The sequence below is a fragment of the Beta vulgaris genome, chromosome 3, assembly GCF_026745355.1.
Source record: "Beta vulgaris subsp. vulgaris cultivar EL10 chromosome 3, EL10.2, whole genome shotgun sequence".
Taxonomy (NCBI): domain Eukaryota; kingdom Viridiplantae; phylum Streptophyta; class Magnoliopsida; order Caryophyllales; family Amaranthaceae; genus Beta; species Beta vulgaris.
The window spans coordinates 8,824,699-8,850,553 of record NC_079204.1 but is presented as its reverse complement, the minus strand read 5'-3'; the positions used below and the strand labels follow the sequence as shown (position 1 = coordinate 8,850,553).

The 25,855-nt window shown below is 37.4% G+C and overlaps 3 protein-coding genes across 5 annotated transcripts; 1 reads left to right on the top strand and 2 right to left on the bottom strand.

Moving 5' to 3' along the window:
- Window positions 1-853: 853 nt before the first annotated feature.
- Window positions 854-8,576, bottom strand: LOC104884578 (transmembrane ascorbate ferrireductase 1). The gene is made up of 6 exons (XM_010669255.3): window positions 8,444-8,576; window positions 3,279-3,370; window positions 2,981-3,198; window positions 2,044-2,092; window positions 1,747-1,946; window positions 854-1,379 (listed from the first exon to the last, which is right to left on the bottom strand). Exons 3-6 carry the CDS (start codon window positions 3,122-3,124, stop codon window positions 1,083-1,085), a joined length of 690 nt encoding a protein of 229 aa, XP_010667557.2. The 5' UTR covers window positions 3,125-3,198; window positions 3,279-3,370; window positions 8,444-8,576; the 3' UTR covers window positions 854-1,082.
- LOC104884579 (uncharacterized) lies at window positions 7,622-13,795 on the top strand. Of its 3 annotated transcripts, XM_010669256.4 has the most exons (8): window positions 7,629-8,134; window positions 8,479-8,676; window positions 8,759-8,881; window positions 9,301-9,338; window positions 9,434-9,548; window positions 9,701-11,782; window positions 13,190-13,326; window positions 13,417-13,795. In XM_010669256.4, the coding sequence occupies exons 1-8, from the start codon at window positions 8,063-8,065 to the stop codon at window positions 13,634-13,636; spliced, it is 2,985 nt and encodes a 994-aa protein (XP_010667558.2). In that variant the 5' UTR covers window positions 7,629-8,062; the 3' UTR covers window positions 13,637-13,795. The 3 variants fall into 3 exon arrangements, with proteins under 3 accessions (XP_048496114.1, XP_010667558.2, XP_057249540.1); XM_048640157.2 differs by having other exon boundaries at window positions 7,622-8,134; window positions 13,190-13,795; XM_057393557.1 differs by lacking the exons at window positions 7,629-8,134; window positions 8,479-8,676 and having other exon boundaries at window positions 8,782-8,881; window positions 9,444-9,548; window positions 13,190-13,795.
- Window positions 8,803-24,682, bottom strand: LOC104884580 (hypothetical protein). Its single transcript, XM_057393556.1, has 10 exons — window positions 24,219-24,682; window positions 23,066-23,152; window positions 22,893-22,979; window positions 22,713-22,784; window positions 19,647-21,649; window positions 18,890-19,091; window positions 17,831-18,292; window positions 15,662-17,293; window positions 15,409-15,584; window positions 8,803-8,865 (listed from the first exon to the last, which is right to left on the bottom strand). The coding sequence occupies exons 1-9, from the start codon at window positions 24,495-24,497 to the stop codon at window positions 15,483-15,485; spliced, it is 4,926 nt and encodes a 1,641-aa protein (XP_057249539.1). The 5' UTR covers window positions 24,498-24,682; the 3' UTR covers window positions 8,803-8,865; window positions 15,409-15,482.
- Window positions 24,683-25,855: the final 1,173 nt, after the last annotated feature.

The window sequence follows — 25,855 nt, the reverse complement described above, 5'->3', positions numbered from 1 at the left end:
TTTATGATATACTGTGTCAAATACACACCAATACATAGTACTTTATACCCCCAACACATGATCAAAATATTATTCGTTTTCCCTTAGCAGAGACCACTCAAATGATACTCTATGAATTAAAACATGAGACTACCTATTGAAATTACACTAACTTTATGTATTCCTTCACCTTTTAGCTCTTTGTAATCCAAGGAGTACATCTATAAGTAGTGCATCTCCTAGCACGAAATTTACTAGTTATATTATTTGCTTAGCCGAAACTTTTAGAATAGTGAGCAGTTAAATGTGGCCCTAAAATCTCCAAACGTCTCCATTTGTACTTCATTTGTTTGCCGAAATTTGGTCACCTGAAAGTTGCAGGATGGTAGCAACCCACCGGAACCATTTTTATTTTATCTCTGGCAAACCAAACGGGTGTCCTAAAAGGACAACCAACTCATGGCAAAGACACTTCAACCATGGCAAAGATGTTCTTCTAGGATGTTTCAATCATGGCATGGGCGTCCTTTTGGGACATCTTGACTATGATTGACGTTGTGAACGAAGAAGGCATTTTTCTTGTATGAAGAGATCGGCAATACTGCCCGACAAGGGGTGGCCAAAAGGTGGATGTGGTGTTAGTCATGGTGGTTTACTAGTGGATGTTTGGTGGTGCATGTTTGATGAGCTAGAGGGGCAGAGTGAATCTAATGGGGGTATGATTGAAAAATATGTTAAAAGATTGGACAACAATTGGAGATTTTAGGATAGCATGTAACAATAATATATCCATGTTAAGTTCAAGGCCTAAAATTAATGTCCAAGATATTACCTTAGGTAGGTACTACGATCTTAACGTACTTTTATGTAGACGAACAAAACAAAATTTAGTATCAAATATATAACATTTTTCAAGAGATATCCTTCAGCCACTCCTAGATATTAATGTAGGTAATTACATCCAAAAAATTACAACCATAAAAGATTAAAATTGTGATAATTCTTATTAGGTTGCTGTTTTTGACAAGTGAAAATTAATAGGTAGTGTTTGACAAATTTAGTGTTTGACAAATTTTCCTTATTGATACTTTATTTTGTCAAGTTCAGCTACTTAAACCGTCATCACACTCTTGATCTTTTTTAGCATACACTGTTAGAAAAACAAAGGTACCATAAAGGATAGTGGCAATAGCAGTGAAGTTGACAAGATAAGCCTCTGAACCATATTTTTCAAGGCCTGCAGCCTCCAGGAAAGTTAGCTTCTCCAAGAACCCTATGGCTGCATTTGCAACAGCTAAAACATACACGAACATCCCAATCAGCACATGCCATGGAAGCAAAGCGCGTCTCATTGGAGGAGATCCCCCAGGGTAGAAGAATACTCCTAAGCCGTATATCCACTGCAGAAAAAGAAACGCATCTTACATCATTCCCAGGAATATACAGAGCCACTAAGATCAGGAAACCAAAACAATAATAATTCTATTCATGGTTGTTCCTCAATTTCATCCTCTCCTTCCCTCCATTTATCATCTTACTGTCAAACAAAATTCCGTGAAATTTCCATGAAATGTTATCCTTTTAACCAAAACAAAGCTTAAATGGAACGCAGCAAGCTCATAGTAGTAATAAACAATTCATTTTTCGATAAGCAATGACTAAACGTGAATTGATCATTTAGTCTTTTGATCTTCAAAGAGAATTTTTACAAGCATGCAAGAGAACTATCAGTTTAAACAGGGACGATATAGACTGGACTGGATTTACCTGGAGGCCATATAGAACAATAACGCCCATACCGAGCCAAGAGTGCAAGCTGTACAAGTTGGGGATTGAGCTCTCATAGTGGAACTTGAAAGCAGCCCAAATACCGACAATTCCAAGAATTAATGCAATTGCATGCAGCACTAGATGAATCACTTTCTTTACATCTTTCCTCAAGGGCAGAGATTTGTAGCTTATAATTGCTGCACTTTACATTAAATTGAACAAGCATATAATAATTAGAACTAAGGATGTTTATTCATTAGTGAACAATCAAAATATCAGCTTAAGTGATATTACCTTCACCCCCAATTATGATGAAACCAATCAACATCAGCACCGGATGAATCTGTCAGAAATAGAAGTATCAAACACCATACAGATTAATGATTGTCATCATCAAGCTTGCTTTATCATATAAACATATAGCGTTGGTAACATATTTTTGTACATTTATCATCGAAATTCAGAGAGATCAGCTAATTATGAAAATTCACAAAGAATTTTCACATAATGTTGTGAAGTAGATTAACTTGTGGATGATGGTGTTATAGACTTTAAGTGACAGGGCCAAAGTCTGTACAGTACTTTTAGATTCTTTATCCTAGTAATATTTATGTCAGGAATTGAGTCAGGAGTGAACTAGACGAAATTGTATACGTGAATAGACGAATAGTGAACAAGCTAAGGATTTTATTTTAGGTACCTGCATTGCATATAGTTATGAATTTATGATGACTTTAGTCTTTAGGTTAACGATATCCCAACTCTTCAGCCTCAAATCAATAAGTACACTTCCTGAAAGAAATAAGCAAATACTGTATGGGTTGATAAAATCTACCATATCAGCTCCACAAACTTACATAACAAAGTTTCCTTTTTGACCTCCCCCCTCTTCTTTTCCTTGTATCCCCTTTTTTGGGCACAAAAATTGGGTCTAACCCACCATATAGCTCAATAGGTCCTTCTAAGTGAAAGCAAGTGGCGTCCCATAATGCTTGTATCATCAAATATCTACATTACAGTATTACCATGTGAATGGACGATGATGCTAAGGATGTCTCACAATATTTTGTACAAATTGAATCTCAATCTTGTGATACTTCACCACTATAAAAATAAGTACCAACTACGACATACATTATATCATGTATGGTCTCATAATAAAATGCGCTCAAATTTAGAAGGGAAAATAATACATATAATAACTCAAATTTAAAGGTGCATAAGAGCTTACGTTGAAGATGAGACTTTTATTGGGAGATTCCCAGGCCAATCCACCTCTGAAGCTGCTGCACCAAACCAACACCATCACCGCGCACACTACTGCCAGTGCATGTGCCACATATGTCAGCGGAGTTGCTCTTAACACCAACATCATCTTTCCACGCTTGGGATAAAAATATGAACTTATCCTTCGTGGTTAAATGAAAAAGATGATGATGCTAGAGTTACCTGTAAACCAACACAAAACAATAAACAAATGTATTGGTTTTCTTTTTCTTTATGGAAAAATAAAATAAAAAAGATGTCACCTGCTCTTGGAAGTTGGAACCTGTGAGATCTACCCTCAGATTATTTTGGCACTCCATCCATTAGTCATGCATGGATTGTTTGACGTACGTGCCTGCCACAATCATTTGATTTCTTAAAATGTTGAATGAGTTTGTTGCAAATTATATCTTGTCTCGGAGACATATTCGGGTTTGTGAATTGTGATCTACTATATTAAGAATAATATGTGCTACTGCTGATCTAATATAGTAGTATGTTGTTTTGGAGACATATTCGGGAAGTGATCAGGACAGGGTCACGTACTCACGTAGGAATGGCAACGGGTCGGACTTGGACCGGATTATGCATAATCCGACTCCGACCCTACAGAAAGTCGGATTTTAAATCCGAGTCCGACTCCGATTCCGAGATCCGACTTTGAAAATCCGAATCCGGCCTAAAATCCGAACATCCAACTCCGAGATCCGACCCGACTTAAAATCCGGACATCCGACTTAAAATCCGAACATCCGACTCCGAACCTGATCCGACTTATTTTTCTTCCAATTGTTTAATCATTTTTTCTGTGGGATAAACCTATATAATACAATTGGCTGAAAGTCGAAGTCAGATTATACATAAATAATACATTACATAAATAAGAAAAAAGGATTGATGGACTCAAAGTCGGAGTCGGATTCGGATGTCGGATTATTATATGAGATCCGACTCCGACCCTCCTCCGACACGGAGTTGGATTTTTTAAACGGAGTCGGAATCGGATTCCTTTTTTGTCGGAGTCAACTCGGATTTTTTCCTTCGAATCGGAGCGGACTAGGGTCGGATTCGGATTGGATTGCCATCCCTATACTCACGCCAGATTATTGGATCAAATATAAGAGAGCCAGAGAGGAAGAGAAAGTGTTCAGGCACGAATCACATTGGGACTGATGATGTAAAAGACTAATTTTTTTAAAAAAAATTATAATCACCATGCTCTCCAATATGAAAACATATTGAATGGACCGGTTCACAATATATTATTGCGAATTCAAACTGACTTTATCACACAAAAAAAAAAACGACTGTATAAAACTGATTATATCATATGAAATTTAATGTATAATATATTATTGTGAGCCCGTTCCATTAAACTGATCCCTTTATTTATGTGGCATTGTTGTTTTTTTATTATTGATTAAGAAAAAAAGGCATGAATTGTCCATGGGGTGGCAAGAGAGGCCCAACTTTCCAAGCACAGTCCAGACATACTGAAGCTTCTATCAGCCTCCCTTAACTGATCCAAAGCCCAACTTGATAGACATTATCTAGCTGGGCCCAAATGATGAGATATTACACATGTACATTAAACCATCTCCCTCCCTGTCTTCCTTTCGGTACTTTCAAACCTTCTTGTGAGGTTTAAAGCTGACAAAAGCATATCTTGATACCTACTCAAAGGTGCAAGCAGCTTGCATTCCCATGTCAAAAACTACTTTAAAAAGAGCAAAGATATACGATATACCCTTCAATATTATTCTTCAAATAAAATCAAATCAAGAGTTAATTCTATTTGAAGAAATTAACAAGTTTTTTATTATTAAAAAAATAAAAATAAAACAATGTAATTGGATGCAAGAGTTCGATCACTCGGGGAAAATGAGATAAGAGAGACATTTCCCCTTGTTTAGGAATAAGAAAGAGGGAGCAAAGATAAGGGCATTTAAGAAAAATCATATTCCTTCACCTTAAATAAACCAAATAATTTAGTGAAAAAGAATTAAGGCAAATGCAAGACAAACACATTGTAGATGATCATTAACAACAGTTCCGATCATCTTTTATGAGCAACAACCATATTATTTGCATAGCAGAAGGCCCAACTCTATCAAACCCACTTCCTTCTTATGCAAGTGAGCAGTGGTTAAAAGACCAATTAAGTGCTAAAATCATCTTTCTCTGCACAAAAGGGATACATTCCCTTAAAAGCTTACACCTTGAACGTCGTGAACATGTTCTAAAATGTCTTAATTACATAGAGAAATGTACTTAATGATAGAGTTGTATACTTGATAAAATAGCTGCGTTCCCAGCACGTTGTCAGATGTTACTACTTAAAGTCAGCACTAACATATTTCTGGTAAGTGGGGACGTGTAAATCTAAGTAATAAAAGGTGTTTCTTAATTCAAATGAGGCATGAATAAGGGAAAAAAAAATAGGAGTGTGGGCACCAGTTGATAGTGGAAGAAGATATGCTTATGTTGCTACACTAGTGGAGTGGAGTATGATTCAGTGCACAAAAAGCTATAAACTTTTGCATCTCCCATCATATTATCATAGAACATAGGCTTTGGAGAGTGACAAATTATGAGCCAATTGACCATGTTTTGTATTACTAATGGATAATATGGCTTTGTGATATCGTTGATTTAGTCTAAAAGAGGACCATAATTACTAGCTACTACATCTACATTCTACACAACATTATTAGTAGTTGTGTGTATAGGCAATTACTGTCGACAACTGCACACGGAAAAACTTACTCTTTACCATGAAAAGTTGCTTTTAACTTTGGTTATAATCCATGCTCTAGTACTCATAATAGGATTGAATGTGCCTGTTGAGTATTGCCTATTACTACCTAAATAGAAAAAAGAAAGAAAACTACTTCATCCATCGTTAGACCACATTTGAACTTTGGACAATCCCAAGTAATTATGCCACTTTTAGAAGGTTGATTCTTTGAATTTCAAATTTTTCTATACTACCCCGTTATATTTTCCTTGGATCAAATATTTTATTGATTAATCTACATTGTACAAAAAGTAAATGTTTATAAAATGAAGTCGAGTTATAGACCTATGTTATTAAAATCAAGACCAATATCTACCGATGAATAATTTTAAGTCGTTATTTAATATACAAATACATTAAATGCCCTGAACCTAATAATGTAATTGAGTAGGTGGTTAGCTCAACATAAGGGATATAATAAAAATTCAACTGAAGGGTCGAAAGAGGACCGTTCTATAAAATGAGAAAACTAAAAAAACCTCGAGTTCGAGTCTAGAGTAGAGAATATCCACCATGCTATTCTCTAAGAGAGCGATCTTGCTCTATGTGATATTTTTATTTAGAACTTTCTTGCCCTTTATGAGAAAGTAAAATGACGGAGTATTAGAGAGGAAGTAAGGTCATCTCATACTCCTTAAATCCTTACATAAAGGTGTCCATATTACAGTGACTTTCCAAAATAAAGGCACAGACAGGGAAAATACTAGACAAAATCAGATAATAGCAACCTAATTAAAGACTTTCTCTCTTTGATAAGCCTTGGTGGGCCTTTAGTTCAAATAGGCTGTAAGAAATTGTAATTGAATAGTGATCTGGCACTAATGTGTGACAGACATGTTACCATGTGCTACCAGCCTACAAAGTGCTAACTACTTGTTTTGTCTTAAAGATAATGAAGTATCTGATATAGTCATATTTTTCGCTTTCTCAACCATCAAAGTTCCGTCAACGGACTGAGTGCTTATGTCTTTCACATAATGCTGCAAAGGTGGCACGATCTTGCATAAACAGATCACCACCGTCTTCACATGAAACTTTTGAGCAACACCATAGTTTTTATAATAAAAGTTAAAAAAAAAAACCATTTTATTGAGTCTGTAGACAAGCTTACGTCGGAAAGTTATCACATACAAAGTTGGATGGGTTTCATCTTAAAACCAATTGCTGATAGGTAGAGTAACCCACCAATCTATATATTAGTCATTCGCTCTCTAATTTTTTAATATAGCACAACTATTCCTAATTCATGTGTGGGTTATAATCTTAACACTTTGCAACTCTTACAAACATCAAATAGTATTTAGTAGTGTATAATAGACATCCTCTGCCAACCTCTAGAAAAGAGGAGAATAGTAAATTTTGAATTACTATACTGGTTTTTGATGGATACATCAAAATGATCTTTTAATGTACTCCAAGAACAGCGCAGCATTGTGATAATTAAATGCTAACCACAGGCAAACTGAGACATGGACTAGACAGACCATCTGCATAAAATGCCATAATGAATTATTGAAGTAAGATTTGTGAGAATCGAACTAATTTTTTTATATTTAACTTAAGATATTTATAATCTAACTAGGAAGGCTCCTCATCACGTGCCTACTTTATATAAACATCAGAACTCACGTGATATCCAGCTGCTGTTCTCACAGCCAACATCCAACTTTTCATCAGAGAATGATAGAGAAGCTTCTTTCTTTAGCTATATCCATTCTTGTCCTGATGGTAACTGGTTTCCTTTGGTTTTACCTAACATTTTGGATTAATACTTTTACCTCAAGGACTTAATTCTACTTAAGAAGTGGCCTAGGTGGGTGGGACCACATTTTGCAAGCAATGTAATGAAAGGGTAATTATGTAAATATCAAAAGTTGAAAGGCTAGATCTCCAAAGGTGAACAAAGAAAAAACGGGGAGACAGAAAGATATACAACTTGTAACTAATTTCTATTTTGTTATACTAGTTGTGTACTTGTGTAGTTCACTAAACAACAATTATTTTTCAAACTTGTAGCTTAGGAAGGAAGTTCACTGAGAAAGAGATCTCTGAAATTCTTTTCTAAATACCATATTTGCGCTGTTCCTTTACATCTCTTCAGATCAGAACTTCACTACCAATGTACGAGAATAGTAAACAGAAGGGGATATTATACCAACTAAACACAAGAGGAATTACCAACTAGAAACATAATATTGCAGGATCTTCATTCGTTGAGTGAATTCTAAATTGAGTTATTCAGGGTCCAAGATGTTCAAAGTGGGGAGATGGAGGCATGAAAAGATCAAAGTTGTGTTCATGTTACAGTTTCAAGCAACTCAGGTATCAATCTAACCCCGAAGTGAATCGTCGAGAAAATTTAAGGAAGTCAAATTAGTGAAAAAATTTCCAGTCCACTAGAATTTTCTTGCATATGATTTCAAATTATGAACTGTTTGTGCTGTTATTTCAACGGGCTCGAGTTGGGAAATTACATTACATTAGAATTGTACAACATTGGTGCATCAATTTTTTTTCCCCCTTCCTATGGTTGAACAATATCAACAATTAGTAGTTTATATTATGATTTTACACTTGCAAACGACAGATATAATGTGATCAAAGATAGAGGGATTTCAAGATATGATTTACCCGGATTATTGATTGTTTTACTTCTGCATTCTCAGGTGCCAGGTTCCAAATCAAAGCTTATGATATCTTTGGTTCCAGTGGATGTTGGCCAACCAACAGTTCGATTGGGAAAAGCTGCGGTTCAAGATGGAATCTGTACATGGGAAAATCCAGTATATGAAACAGTAAAATTCACAAGGGAGACAAAAACAGGGAAGCTTCACGACAAAATTTACCAGCTTATAATTTCCACGGTAGGAAAATATTCTGCGTTCTTGTCATTTGTGGCTTTTTCTTCAATCTGCATTAAAAACTTCTTCTGTTGAACATTGCCAGGGATCATCAAAAGCTGGTTTCTTGGGAGAAGTTTTTGTTAACCTTGCAGACTATGTCGAGGCAACAACACCATCCACAATCTCCTTGCCGATTAAGTCCTCAAACACCGGAGCAATTTTACATGTGAGTACTCTACATTTCGTGCCTTATTTAGCTTAGCATTCAACTGATCAGTCCTTCCCCAGACCGATTAACTCGAAAAGAAACAGAAATAAAGAGTGAAAACATTGTCCCTATTTCGCATAAGTATAAAGTTCTCAGCCGATATGACAAGTAAGCATAAAGTTGCCCTATTTGCAACTAATTTTGCTGTAATGTGGTAGTTCTAAGTGTCATTGCTTATATCAAAGATGAAAGCTTAGGACTAAAGTGAAGTGAACAAGTAAGTTAGCTTTAACGTTTAGAAGAGAAGATTAGAATTTCTGCTAATTAAAGATGAATACACCATATTTGCACCGTCTACATTATACAGCCTCCCAGCATTATATTTCTGATCAATTGTAATCCTAAGGCAACTCTAATTGGTAATTACTTTAAAACAGGTCATGATTCAGAATATGCAAGGAGCTGATGATCAAAGGTAATGTCAAAAGCATATCAAGTGTTGCACTGCCAGCCTTCTGTCATGCCAAAAGTTTGATAAAGATGATTATATACATCTAACTTTATTCTCAGGGAGCTTCAGATGGATATTGAAGACACTGGAGCATCAAATATCGATGAGGGCAGCTTCCAAAGTCATGACAGAAACTATCAATCAGAAGGAGACATGAATTTTGTTGCCCACAAAGTAAAGTCTTTGATCTACTAATCTTCAACTTGTATGTCACCTGATGTCTAAATATCCGTTTTATGACATAGTCCAAGATAGAAAATTTCCAGAATGAAATTACAAGACCACCTGATGTCATTTCTCAAGTTAATCACTCTCTCACATGGCAGGATGACTACTACAACACAACTTCTCTAGACAATGAGGAAAGGAACTCAAGGAATGGAAACACCTTAAATTCTTTATTTGAACAGAAAGAAAGTAGAGCACATCAGGAGACCAGCAGTGACCAATCAGCCTACACTAACAAACCTGTATTTAGAACCCCTAGTCCTGCAGACAACGAACATCAAACAAGAGTGCCCATAACGCTCGATTGGAGTTCAGAGGATGATATTACCAACTACGTGGAGGATACTAATGAGAATTTTCTAAGAGAACAAGAGCAAGAACCTCCTAAGAGTCTCGTTGAACAGCTCCAAAGAGAGATTTTTACTTTGAAGAGACAGGCAGAGGTAACTGACATAGAGCTACTGTCATTAAGGAGGCAAGCTGTGAAGGAAACAAAAAGGGCACAAGAATTATCAGGGAAAGTGGTTAGACTAAAAGAGGAAAGAGATGCATTCAGAAGAGGAACTGAAAAAATCAGGTCAGAGCAAAATGGAGAAAATGGAACTGAACATCCAAAGGAAACGAGAACTGAGGGTAAGAAATCGAGGCATCGCCAGAATGAAGTTGAAGAAGGCCTAGTCCACACAAAGGATTTGAATAGGGCTCTTCGTTCACAGCTAAGAAGGACGCAAGATTCAAATTCAGAATTAATTCTTGTGGTGAGGGACCTTGAAGAAAAGTTAGGTAAGAAAGAGACTGAGTTGGCTGATCTTACCAAAAAATTGAAAAGCGACAGAACATCTGAAGGATTTCAGGAACCAAAATCTGAATTTGAACTGTTTGGTGACAGAGAAGTAGAAGAAGCTCCAAGCCCAAACAGAGATTCTAAAGAAGTACATTTGTTGCAACAACTGATCGAAAACCTGCAAGGTGAATTGGAAGACCATGTGGAAGAGAATAAAACCCTTCAAAAGCAGATCAAACAGTTTTCTAAAGATTGTGAGATTGCAAAAAAGGATAATGATGATCTCTCTTCAAAGTTTAATCAGAAGCAACTAGAGCTGATTAAAAAGGAAAGAGAGTGCACACATAATATGCGGAAAGTGGAAGAACTTGAATGTCAGATAGCAAGGTTGGAGAAAGTAATTCAGAAGCAAGCAGAAGAATTCTGTGAATCTTCAGATGTGATTCACGACCTTGAAACGCAAGTAAACAATTTGAAGTATGAACTGGAAAAACAGGAAGTAGAATTTGAAGATGAGCTCAAAGAAATGACTGATGCCAAAGATGAGCTCGAGCAAAGAGCCCTTCATGCAGAGGACACCTTGAGAAGGACAAAACTAGATAATGCTTCTGCAGCCCAGAGACTACAAGAGGAGTTCCGAGAACTTTCGGAAGAATTAGAAACAAAGTTCAAGGAAAATGAAGATTTGACTGCAAAGGCAGAAGCTGAGGCTAGGGAGCTACGCCTTCATACAACTACTCTCGAAGAACATCTTGAGAAAGCTAACAAGGAACTTCAGTTAGTACAAGATCAATATACAGCTGAAGTGGGAAGGCTTTCAACAGAATTAAAAGATAAAGAGAACAAACTTGCGCAACTAGTACTTGCACACAAAGATGAGACTGTGGAGCTTAAGTATAGCAGAAAGAAAGTAGAGGAAAAATGTGAAGCCTTGTCAAATGAGAATCAAGCACTTAGGATGGAAGTAGAAAGGCTTACAGAAGACAATTATGACTTCACAAACAAGATTGAAGAAATGAAGACACTACTTGATGAGACGAAGAAGTCTTTTCAAGAAACAAAGACAGACAGGGAAGAGCTAGAGACAAAATATACCATGGCGAGGACAGAGATAAATCAAGCACAAGAGGAGCTCAAAGTCCTAAGATCCTCGAAAGACAAGGAAGATGCTATGGCTGGCGTACAATTACAATTGGAAAAACTCCAAGTTCAGCACAATGAATTGAAAACCCGATTGTCTGATATAAAGTTGGATAATGAGAACCTCAAAAAGCAAGTAACCAGGCAGAAGGAAAATCTGCAGAAGAAAGATCATGAAATAGCACATCTTGAGAAGTTCAAGGATAGCAGCTCCAAGGATGTATCGGCTCTTAAGGAGAAAATAAAGCAGCTCAAGGTGATATTTTTATGTCCTAGTTCCTTATTTATTAGATATCAAGATATCACACATCCCAGTGCAGCACTATTACCTCTTACCAGTTACCAGTGCCTTTATTCGCAAAGTTTTCATGTTACCATACAATGGACTACATCAGATGTCCACTGAACTGTCTTTTATTTCTCATTGATAGTGACAGCTGTCTTATTTAGGGTCCTGAAAACAAACCTTTTAGGAAGAGTAAGGCTGTGTGTACACCTGAAACCCTCCCCCTCCTGCTCCCCAGCCTCTTAGAAGCAATGGGTTACCAATTCATAGTGGTACCGAAACTTGAGTTCTGACAAAACATCATGTTAGAGAACTCTACCGTCATTCTGCATCCCCTCCCCCCGGCCTCTTTCCCTGCCCGGCCAGAAGCCTCTTAGAGGCAATGGTTACTAATCCATAGTGCTACTGGTTTTAACTTCCGACAAAAGATCATGTTAAAGAGCTCAACCATCATTCTGCAAAGGAAGTATCAGGTACTTAGGTGTCTTATAATACAAAAGAAAGATTCCCAGAAAGCTTCACTAAACCCAAAATTTTAGGCTCAAAACACATTACTTGCAGCTATATAAATATGAAGTGTTGCATTAGAGTTTGTTGTAAATAATAAAAAGAGAGAAATAAAAGACGCAGAGTTATTCTGTAGCATAACTTTCTTCTTCACAAATAAACAAGAAATAAGTGCAAGCCCTTTCCTTTTCCATGCCCCCAGAAATTACTTATCACAGAAGCAAATACCATAACGCAAAAGTGCACGTCATGATATGTACATTAATAGAGTTGATTACCACATATCAACATATGACTTCCATGCCTGAGATGCTGAGACTCATGTCCTCTGTTAACCTTAGGTATGAGGCTGTACTATCTACAAGTTTTCAAGCTAGTAAGTCAATAGATGGCTGTTTTTCCAAATCTCAGTATCTTCCATTAATCCAAAGCTAACACTATTACATTAAGTGACTTGCAACACTGAGAATGGATATACAAGCTCAGGTTCAAACAATAAGATATAATTACAGGGTTATCCAGTCTCCAACCCACTTGACTCGACTAGATCATCAGAGACTCAAGCCTATCGAAGAGTTCAATGACTTTTGCATTTGGTTCTTTTGCTAAATTCAATTAGACCTCCATCCCTTGCTTAGAGTCCCAAAAGCATTCTTCATATTCTCCCCCAAATGAAAGTCGTTCTAAGACTAGAAAGTCGTGTACCATGGTATCTTTGCTTTTTTTTCATTTTCGTTTTGTTTTTACTATTTTTGTGCCTTTGGCTTTATATTCTTCCATGAAAAGATATGGTGCTCCTTCAAGTACAAGAGTAGCATCACTAATAATACATTTGAAGCTAAAATTAAGAAACATATTGTCAATCTACAGGCAGTCAGATCCAGTGGAATATCTCCTGAGAGTGGTAGCAAGGTGGAAGATAGAAAAAATTCAGGGAAAAAATCACAGCAGTCAGCAACTTCAGCCAAGTCACTGCAAAATGGAGCCAGCAAAACATCAGGGGAAAGGTGCAGAGCACAAACTTTTCTAATTCATACTTTGTTTTACTTGTTAGTTGACATGGAACTTCTGCTTATGCTGGAAAATTTCTCGTGCAGAAGAGACACATGCACAGAGAAGAAAGTCACTGATTCTCAAGCCAGTGATTTACTAACAGAGGTGGCATTACTGAAAGATAAGAACAAAACAATGGAAGATGAGCTAAGAGAAATGCAAGAGAAATATTCAGATGTGAGCCTAAAGTTTGCAGAGGTTGAGGGTGAAAGGCAACAACTTGTAATGACCATACGCAACTTGAGGAATGGTCAAAAGAAGTAACTATTCAATACCTGATAGAATTTAGGATAAAAGATGAAGAAGAAACACCCATCTCTGTGTATCAAAACAATTAACAGATATGATGATTACGATAGTGTGCCAAGAAGCAAGACCGCTTTCATTATTAACATTCTTTTATCAAATATTAAGTTTATTATATGCCTCTGGGCCCACTTAGAAATCAGATAAATAATCAAGTAAATAAGTGTCCTGGAAGAGCCAAAAACTGTCCAATAACAAACAAAAAATACAATGCCCTATCAGGCCTATCCTATATCTGCCATACCCTGTGTGAATGGAGCTGGCAGCTGGAAATAGTTAAGTTAGTATTTGATTATATATCCGGTCCTATCATGATTATCATATCTTCAGCAAGCATATTCAAAGTTTATAAGCCTATTAACATAAGGAAATTTTGTTAATAAATACCACATTTGAGCACTTCTTTAAAATAAATACCTAGGTTGTTTGAAATTTTATACAAATAGCAACATCTGCTATTTCTTTTTGGAATCACTACTACTTCATAGATTTTCGAAAAACCGTTATTTTGCTACGTTAGTGGCATGCTGTGAAACTACCTTCTTACCTTCCATTAATCTCCTCCACCACCACGACCACCAAAACCCCACGAAACTCACTACCCTTGCGATCCTTTTCTCTCTCCTAACCACCATTACGAGGGTGTGGTGGTTTTGTAGTTGGTTAGTATCGTGGGGTGGGTTGATTTTTTGATAGGTAGAGGTGATGGTAGTTTTGTAGTTGGTTAGGGTGTTGGGGTGGGATGACTTTGAGCGGGTGGAGGTGGTGGTGGTGGTGGTTTTGTAGTCTGTTGTGGTTTTGGGTAAGTAGGGGTGATGGTGGTGGCAACGGTGGAAAGCATGGTTGTCGCATGTGGTAGGGCGGTGATGATGGTGGAGGAAGGGTAAAATCGTAATTTCATGTGCCACTAACGGAGCAAAATTAATGTCTTTTGCAAGATTCCGTTAAGTGGTAATGATTCCAAAAAAATTAGTGACCCTTGGTATTTATATCAAATTTTAGACAGCCTATGTATTTATTTCAAAGAGTGTCCAAAGTATGGTATTTATTGACAAATTTTCCTTAACATAATTTATGGAAAAATTAAATCAAGATAGGCTTTTGCCAAAGAAAAAAAAATACTCTCAGAAACTTGCATCATCATGGAAATAAATTGATCTGTGCTTGCAATTGTTGAACGTAACATCAAAATTACTCTATAACACAACTGACAAGCATGTAACTATTGCCTAATGAATGCGAAAAATTTAGGCATAGCACAAATTCTTTTGCAAAAAATTCAGATTGAAAGTCATTGCAAACGTTAATGAGTTTACATTGTATTGGATGTCAATCATGACATGCATGTATACCACCATGCACTCTTCGAAAAACAGAAACTAAGATCACATGCATAAGCAGATAGTCAATATTACTTTCCCCCTATAGACTCCTAGTCTATTGATCATTTTCCAAATGTTAGATATTAAACAAATAAGATTAGGTCTCTTTGTCAAACATCTAGCTGGAGCATTAAAAACCTGATATATTGGTACGAGGGTGATGCAGATGCAAACAAGTTACAGATGAAGCACTGAAATGTAGCTCCTATCCTCTCGTGTATGTAGAACTTTTGCAAACAATTCTGGTTTGTTGAAATTTAGGATAAACCTTTCCACAAACAATGCCTAATCTAATTAATAGGTAGTTTATCTAAATCTCATTTAATTACAGAAGGTTCAAGACAAACCTGTAGTCTTTTACTTACAATCAATGTATGATGCTCCCTAAACACACTGTCATGATTAGCAACTCTTCAGATATCTCATACTCGACCTGAAAATTTTCTGTCCTGACAACAAGTGGTGTTATCACTCCAAACAAGCTTAGTTTGGCTTCCAGTTCCATTTGTTGCATAAGATAGACTCTGCAATTCATGAAATTAGATTTTCAGAAGAGGAAAATGAAGCAAAAAAAAGAAGCCATTAATACGACAAAACATACCCGTCTTGCTCTTTTGTCAATTGGAGTCCAAGTTGGGTAAAATCCTGAAGGCTTCTCATTTTGCAGCTGAGCATGCTTCTTGTCCTTTTTCTGCTCAGCTAACTTTCTAGGCGTGCTGTTACTCTGGTATTTGTAATATTCAAGAATTGATGGGCTTCTTCTCTTTGTCGCTTTTGTGACTTTCCCATGATAACCAGTGCGTGGAACAGAAGCACATGGCTGGCTCTGCTGACGTAACCTCCTCTTTTCCTTAATACGGTTCAGAAACTCTATTGTCCAAGGTGAACCTTGTCGCAGTTGCTCTGAAAGAATAGCTTTCGAGAGCGGTGTTTCCCCGTAGGAAGGCACATTCTTTCCTTCTGATAATTGGTCACTTGCATTTTGCATGGATTTTTCCAGTATACTTCTACCAGTCCCCTCACGTTGCTCTTGGGCAACAAAGTCTATGTTGCTCCAGTTATATTCTACCCCACTAAAAAAATTATCTGCCCTCAACTGTCCATTATCTTCTATCCCACAACTTTTATCCATCGCATCAGCCATTGGGATGTCCGGACCACTGCTGCTACTAAATGATAATCTTCTGGCAGTCCTATGATATGTGGGAGCATGATCTTTTACAGTCTTAGATACCATTGGAGAGGACTTCACAGTTGTTCCATCTACTTGAAAGTCCCCATCAAAAAAAGAACTGTCGAAAATATCTACAACTTCACCAGCAAAATCTTCACGCAGATCCTTGAAAATGTCCATTGATTTATCTTCTCGTGAGTTTTTAACTGTGCTACCTGATTTCTGTAGACTGGAAAATCCATCATTCACAAGTAAGGTAGATCTAACAAAATCATCCTTCATTTGGGAAATTTTTGGTGCCTTGGTGATATTTGTTTCATGCCATGGTGTAGAAGCATCCATATATATGGTAGTATCTGGTGCATCTCCATTACGAAACAGTTGATCATCCAACATGAAGTCGGGCAGCTTATCTTGTAGACATTTACTAGGACTTCCAGAGACCTTTGATTTCGATGGCTTCAACACTCCCTGATCCATCAATCCACCATCTACATAGTTGTTGGATGGTATTGAACATCTGAAGTCATACATAGCATCACAGGAACCTGAAACAAATTTTCTTTTTCTATTTTCTGAGTTGACTCTTCCAATAAAATTTCCTGAATCAGGAGGAGAAGATACCGAGGAAGAACAGTCGGTCACTCCAGACTTGGATTCTTCCCGTTCTCCGTATTTGCACAAGGCAGAGAAAAGATTAACACTTTCATCAGGTACATGATATTTTCTAAGTATTTGGACCCTCCCTTCAGCTGTCAACTCAAGGAACTCCAAGAGCACGCATCCACTAGTGATAATTGCATGTGCTGAGAGTGGATTAATAGAAGGGAACATAGTGAGGAATGATTCAGCGAGTGTCTCTGATTCAGGAACTCGAGAAAGTAACCCTTTATACATGTTCCCTGAATGCCCAATGTAATTCAATATAATTTCTTCTGTCAGTTCAAATGAATTGGAACAGAAGATCTGTAAATAAGTGCCAAGACTAGCTGCTGCTGCATACAGTTCATCTGCTGATTCCATTACAGGACTAAGGAAGTTGATGTCTCCCTCAAATATCTTTTAAAAAAAACACAAAAGAAGAGGTTATAATTCAGAGCTGCGATATCTAGCAAGCTAAGCGTAAAGGCGCAAAGCATGAAGGAAATACACGAAACAACCTTAATTGACTTGAACCAAAGAACAATAACGCAGTCCTACTTTTCAAAACAATTGTCTAGGGGTTTATTCACATACAGTACGATGCATTCATTTTATGTCAGAAGAGGTCAGAAAGCAACCTCTATGATGAAGTAACAAAGACACCCGAACCTAGAAACAAGTCCACCAAATGACTTCATGCTATGAGAAATAAACAAGTAAATAAGACCAAGAATACTACACTATGAACAAAAGCTGCATACGTCGTGCAGACGAAAGCTGCATGCTAGAAAAAGAGACGACAACAACATAGCAGAATATATAAATCAAAGCAGCTTGACCATGCCCACTAATGAAAAAAAAGTCTCCCCTCTATTCCCAGTTCACACTATAATATATAATCGAATTTTAAACAAAGAAAATCCAGAATAATGCAGGATAAGTCAAGAAAGTTACCAGAATGCAGGTAGTGAATGCAAAACTAAGAGACGTCAGTACATTTGCTGCTATATTCTCCATGCAGAGAGGAACGCTTGAAGCGCCCTCATCTTGAGAACTGGCTTTCTTTCCAATATTTTTGCAGTCATACCATACTATGCACATAGTAGAATTGATTATTATATCAACAGGCAGAATTAGATCCCTCTCTACAACTTGTACTCCTCTCTTCTCTATAGTTAAGATCTTCTGGTATGTGCTCCTCCGAGAGATTATCATCTCCTTATCAACATTTTGAGTGTTCACGATAATGATCATATCTGGGAAAGATAATTCACAGCGCTTTTGTGGTTTAAATTCTTGAGCTGTGCTAGAAACATGTATAGGCATATCGAATGTATTTGTACCACTTGAAGCTTCGGGAGATATCTTATTGCCTTTCCCCTTGATAGGTCCAAAATTCAATAGCTCTTCCAATTTCTGGTTGTTAAGAGTAACAATACAGCCAGTCAGCTTACTAAGAGATATTAATTGCAAAGCATTGGCACAAGCTTATAGGACTCAGAAACTTAATAGCTTGAATTTTTAGTTCTACAGAAGAGTTGAAAGATGTTTCTGAAACCAACAAATGCCTACAGAAATCATCCAGCCAACAATCAAATGAATGAATATGTATTTTTTAAAACCTACCTGAGAGTCAATGTAACAGCCCAAAAAGCTGAGAGCTCAAGCAGAATAAGATTGAAGTCTAAAAGGAACCATAAGAATTAGAAGGGTTAAAAAAAATTGGCCTCAGTCCTCACAAGTTGCATTGCAATGTAGATTGGAGGGTGACTGATGAGTTGGGCTTGGCCCAATCTAGGTTTTCTAGGGATAGATCCCATATAATTTCCTCGACTATGACTTGAGTTCTTAACTTTTAGCCTTGACCTCAGCTGGATAGATTGCAAGAGTACAAGACTGCCGAGTACGATCAAGAAGTATACACTTGACTCGAAAGCATAAAATATTAAAAAGTCAAACTAAATCAGCATTCACCAAAGGAGAAAAGATCATGAGAGTGATCGGTCGACTCACAATTGTATCTCTATCATTTGAAGTGACAATGACACCTTCACAGAGTGCTTTGGCAACGTCATCCAGCTCAACCTTCAAAAAATGTAGTTTTTTAGAGCCAATGTACTCATGGTAAAGAGTTGACACTTTGGAAAACCCACTTGGACCTCCATACTCCACGATAACTTCAAATTCTTGCACTAGGATTGATGGAGATATATACCTAGACAATAAAGAAGCAAAGGTTACATGCTAAACTATTGTAAGCAATTTGCCAACAAAGCAATATTAATTGATTAAATGTCATGCGTAATCTTTGTAAGAGGTAAACAGAAACAAGTGCAAGATCAAGCAAAAGATCAAACGCAAAAGTCAACCGAGAACTTACTACGTCAAAAATGGGGCTCCTCCCACAGAATAATCCTCCACATATTAAGGAATAATGTGCTAACCAGATCTAGAATGCTTACAGTTCTACCACCTGAAGTAATCACTAATCAATGCTCTCCAAAATTTCTTGATAACAGAAGCAATTTGTTTCTGTACACGAGCGCATGCATGAATGTGTATGAGTGCGTGAGTGTCTGTGTGTGTGAATGAGTGTGAAATAAACAAAGAGAGAGAGAGAGATCTCCAAGCAACTAGCAAAGCGGACCAAGTGTTCTATTTTTGCTCCTAATATAGGTGTTGAATTTTCACGGATCAAGATCACCAAATGAAAACAGAATTATTTTCCTAAACAAACCTACACTTGTTAAAACAAAAAAAAACAACTTACTCATGTGGCACCAACAAACATGTTGTCTGCAAGTGATCTGGCTGATTATCATGCATGGAGAGATCTAATTCAGCAAATAGTATGTCCACGGAAGCCAACAGCCTCTTCAGTGGTTCCCATAGAGCTTGCTGAGCTATAATCAATACTCTCCTTTTTCTATTATCATTTTGTAGCAAAATTTCCTTGATAGTGGCAAGTGACGGATGAGACTTGGTTACATCTTTATCTACAACCCAATAAGCATCCTCAATCAAGGAATGAAGAAAGCTTAATCTTGGTTTAAGAGAACCCAGTCTCTGAAACAGTTTGTAAACAAAGAGATGGAGGCTGTAGATACCACAAAAACATAGGCACCACGTCATTCGTTTGATAGCACACAAGGTGACAAAATTCAAAGTATTGTCATCCACATCACCACTAAAAGATTTATGCAGTGACAATCTGTTCAGGTGATCCATGAGCTTCTCTTCTGAAAGTTTGAGCAAGTTCATATCACTAAAACTTAATTTGGGGAATTCGGTCTTGCTCAGTTTTAAATCATCCCTAAGAATTTCCAGATAACTTTGGTGAAGTTTATCAACAAGGACGTTGATATTAGCAGGCAAGATAACCATATGCAATCGTATATCAGACTGCTGCATATGAATGCTGCATGAAGGGGATGTTGCTTTCTTGTGAGGACCCCTGCAGAGCATAGATTTAGCATCTAGTGGCGTGACTTTCTGACCACTTCTCATACCAGCAGTAGCTTTTTTGGGATTTAAGAAAAAATCTAGATCATTGAACTGAGGTATCGACTCAACAGATGAAACTAATTTATGAATATCATCATCACATATTCCTTCAGTCTCTATGATTTGACAATCATCATCAGACAACTTGCTGGATACAAACTTCTCAATTTCAGCATCTGTAAGATTTTTTATTTCTATGATTTGGCAGTCCTCTTCTGGTGTCTTCACTGATGTGACTTTATCATTCTGATATTTTACTGTAGAGCTCACTCCAGAAGGCATCGTTACCTTGTTCTCTCTTGTATTTAGTCCATCTGAAGGACCATCTAATAAAAGAAGGTCAAGCACTAGCATGCTGTCATCATAAAATTTCACGTTAGAAACCATTGTATAATCTTCAATATCATTGAACACCTTCTCAATAGCAGCATTTATATCCCCATTGCATTCATCCCTTCCCAAAACATGCCAATCCAAATAAATTTCATCCGAGGTGGACAGGGGAACTGGTTCAAGTTCAGTGAAAATTTTATCAAAAATTACATGTAATGACCAGATCTTCTCATCATCTATGAGATCGGGGACAGGCAGTGATGTGAAAGTGCCATCAATAATTGCTAGCTCGCAATTAACGACCAGTTCATCAAAACTTTCTAAGGGCATGTCGTGAAGCATATTGCACAGGTCGGTTTCTTCAGTTGTTTGCCAAGTGGCATGTGCCTCAAAAATGTCATAGGAGTCCAGATCAAGCATCCTAACTTCCTCATACAACAATGCATCGGCAAAGGGAATAGGGCAAGCATCCACCAATTCAGTGTTTTTCTCTCTAAAAGGAGTATCTATAAGTTGTAGGAGATTAATATCTTGATCCATATTCAGGCTTGTAAACCAAAATTCAAGGGACAGCTTTGATGAGTGACTATCAGAAATATGCTCCAAAATATCGATTTCCACAGAGACAAGCATATCTTGGCAACAAAGTTCCAGGTCAATACTATGAGCAGAATTTTGTTCTTCACAGGATCCAAACAGAGAGTCCCATTCGTCTTCCAACCGAAGGCATGCAAATTCTTCTGGTGCAATCTCTTCTATTTCAAGAAAAGGTGGTGTGGTGCTACAGAGACGAATATTGTTTGGCAAGAGATCAACTTCATCCGGTATGTGAAGCTTTAGTGTCATATCATAGTCTACACACATAACATCAACCGAGTTCACAGGATCATTAATATCAAGATCATATCGATCTGTACACAGACGGTTGAGCATTTCCTGCAAGTATCAATCAATAGAATAAATAAATGTATAGAAACTAGAACTTAATTGCTTTGCAGAATCATCAACTACTTAATCACAAAGACATTTGATCAGAAATTCCCCATGCATTATGATTTAGATGCAGATAAGGATGGAAAATTACATCACTGAAGAATCTCTTGAAGTCTAAATTTGCATCAACTGATAAACAGTTCAGTTGCCAAATTTCAACTCAACATGACCTTTCACATGCATCATAAACAAGGTTTGATGAGGTAAGCAAGACCATTAGCTCCAACATGCTTTGACAGCGTGCCCTAGTTACCCATTGTATTTTAAGCAGTTATTCTTCCTCCAAGAAACAAACACAGCTTAGGATCCAACTGGCTGAGTGACTTTTTCTTCCTTTGCTCCTAGATGTACTCCACTACACTGATCTAATATTCAAACATTACCATGCTCTCATTGATTTTTTCTTAACCGCGTCTCTGGACTCCTTAGCTTATTAGTTACCATAAAAGATTCTTGCAGTTGCTTGCCTTCTAAAGACAACATAATTGTGAGTAAGGTTAAATTTCAGAGAAACATTTGTTTAGGCTTCAGCAACTCCTTACTTGTCAATGCCAATTACTCATGCTGTAGTTATGCTCGAGCTAATACGCCCTCCTTCCCAAATTACTTGCAGCATTTAAGTTGTACGTGATTTTCAAGGAAAATAGGAAGTAGACAAAAAAAAAAAGTGAGAGGAACCCTGGGGGGCTAGCTTTAGAGAAAGCTACAGTTAAGCCTATCAATAAAACTATAAAAGGTATGAGGCAGTTAAAGTGGGACATCCAAAAAAGAAAACTGTTGCAAATAACTTGGGTTTGAGGGGGGGTACGACTTATCAGTTGGTAAACGAAATTAATTTGTCAGCAACACCAAGCTAATAGACTAATATGAAGACAATTTTTTACTCAGTAGGTCTGTCCGTCACCATTAGCATATAGAAGTCCCACAGCAATCAAAGTTATGTGATGTGTCATACATATTCAACACAGCAGGTGTAAACAGCAATAAATAAGCTAAGCCAGTATACCATATCATCATTACAGTCTTGCAATTCTGACAGTAATTGAACTTCATCTTTCTCAGGCATGCATACATTTTCCTGTCAAAAGCAACACAACGTTCATTAGTCATGAATTAGCTAATTCAAAATCAGACGACTCATAATTTTCTATTTCCTTTCTCAAATGTAAAACTTCAGCTATTTTACCAGATATTGGGTCATTTCTGGTGTTTCAAACTGGATAATCACAGCCTCCTTGTCACGCTTATCACCAATAGTGTCCTCACTTCTCCCCTATTAGATAGTAGCCAGCATAGGTGAGACTTGGACAACTAAGCAGACATTAAGGCTGAAACAAATTACCATCCCTTTGGCTATACCTCTGCAAATTGATTCTCTAATGTTTCAGGATGAAAAGATGGACAGCTTTGAGCTTCCTTTTCCTCAGAGCATGGAACTGCATCTTCCTGCAAAGAAGAACAATGAGGCATAAGAAAGTATTTGTGAATGTCTCTTAAACTCAATTTATACTCTACAGTTTTTAGAAAAAATTGTTACCGAGGGAAAATGTAAACAATAATTATCATGCCTACTAGCTCAGTCAGAGCCAGATATGAGCATGACCAGAAAAAAAATGTTTATGGACAAAATACGCATAACCAAGCATGAAATCTACTTCAGCGACACAAAAGTTCCTGCAAATACAGCCACCAGCCCACAAATGACTTTTGGACAAAATCACAACCTAGCATTTATGTAACAAGATGCTAATGACTGGCTCTTTGAGACTGCATGAAGTGAACTTAGGTTCATACATGTAGGTGATATGCTTTTTATTTTGACATGACATAGCTGATACTTGACACTGAATTGTTTAAACTTCACTCTTACGAGGCGAATTGCCTTAATAACAAGGCATCAATCATATGTGCTGTAAAACTGAAAGTGAACACAAGATAAGAGATCTTAAGACAGAAATTCAACATTACAGCTGACAAGTCTCATCTATATAGAATAGTTTTTCCGAACACATTATAAGTTAAAAGTTATATGTATCTTTCATTACCAACTGCCATGTCTTCTCCCAAAGCTTACTTCTCACTATAAGAGCAAATTCATGTTATTCATAAATGATCAGTAGAAAGGAAGTAACAGGAGATCATCCGTAAAGCAAATCGATCCGAATTCCAATTGAACATTACAACTTTTTGCCGCACAACTTCATCTCTATCACTGACAATTGCACCACTTTCAACTCCACACTCAATTCCAGATACACTCCCCTCAAAAGAAGAATCAATTCCAGAAACACGAACAAATCATTAAAAACCCTAAATCCACCAAAACAGAGCTTAGAACTTCAAGAATATCAATACAGCCTCCGAAATTAAAGCAGACATACTATCTCACGTCCGTTAATCAATTCGAAATAATACAAACTCTAAATTAACACTGTAAACCTATTTTTCAACGGTAAAGTCAAAGACGTAAAACACAAAAATTGACGAGAAAAAGTTAAAATTCAAAATTAACCTCCGAAATTTGAAATTCGGTGATAGGAAAATCGCCAGAACAAGCGTCGATTGTGTGAGGTAGAACATCGGAGTAGAACTTAGAGAGAGCATCTTCGAAAGGAAGGTTTTGAAGTTGGAGAGAAACGGCAATGGCGGACGAATCAGTGCAGCAACGAAGAAGTTCATCGGAGGATGAGAGAGAATTGGGAGGAGAAGGATGATGAGAGAGAGGGAGGCGAAGAAATGTTAGGGTTTGGTTGGTGGTGAAGTAGTCGGTAGTAAGAAATTGAGTTCGCATTTCCTGCTGCAAAATTGTTGATGAGAATGGAGACTGAGGAGTAGAGAGAGGATGGAGGAGTAGAGTGACCGTTTTATCACTTTATGTTTATGGGTGTGTTTGCTGAATGTGAGAAGAATTTTGAATTGAATTTCAGGACTTGAGATTATGGAAAAGGACAATGGCGCGCAATATATGTTCGCGTTTTCTTTTCTTATTATTGTGATTTGTGAATTGTGAGGTGTGAGTGTGACCGTGTGACTTGTGAGTTGTGAGTTGTGAGTTGTGAGTTTGTGACATTCAGATTTCACATAATCAGATGGATCCTTGCTGGACTGCCTGGCGTCAGATGTTTAATAAGCCCAAACATAACAAATTGAAGATGGTTCAACATATGTTACTCGCAACCCGCAAGTAGGGGTGTGCAAAGGGTAGGGTTGGACCAGAACTTGGATCGAATTTCGGTTCAGTCTTCAGTCCGTCGAAAAATCAGGATTTTGGGTTTTTGCTTCGGTTCGGTCCAAGCGCGACAAATTTCAATTGCGCACCCGTTGGACCATAATTTATGTTTTTTAAATATTTAAAGTTATAAATTTTGAAAGTTAAAAACCTACTCTTTGTTAACTTTAAGATTATTGTTGTTAGAATTATTAAATTTTAATGTATATATTTAGAATTATAAAATTTTAATGTATATATTTTATAAATATATATAAATTTAAATAAATAAGAATTTTTTTTTTAAAATGCAGATTTCGGTGCAACAGGTCCAAAACCGGACCGATCCAGAAAAATTCCGATCCAATCCCGGTCCAAAAAAATGCAAATTACGGTCCAGCGGGTTCCGGTCCGGTGCACACCCCTGCTCGCAAGCTAAGTCCCAACATCTTACACGGTTACACCTGACCTGGTCATTTGGGTGTACTAGGGATGGCAATGGGGCGGGTCAAGTAGGAGACCCGTCCCATCCCCGCCAAAGTGAGGCAGGGATAGGTCTAGGTTTGGTGGGGATGGGGCGGGGATGGGGATTAAAATTCTATCCTGCAATGGGTGGTGGAGCGAGTATGTATTTTTATGCTATCCCCACCCCATCTCTGCCCGCCCCGCCCCATCTCCGCCACCCCCGCCCGCCCCACATATATATGATTAAAATTATATTGATATACTTATATTATCAATTATTTTATCTTGCAAAATATAAATATGTGGGTATGACGTAGGTACGAAGCGGGTGCGGATACTCATGTGGGTGGTAGAGGTGGGGATGAAGTGGGTACGACGCGAATATGAAGCGGGTGCAGGTGGTGGGGAGGTGATGGGTATAAATATGTACCTGGTGGGGCGGGGATGGGTCTGAAATTTTCCCCCGCAATGGGTGG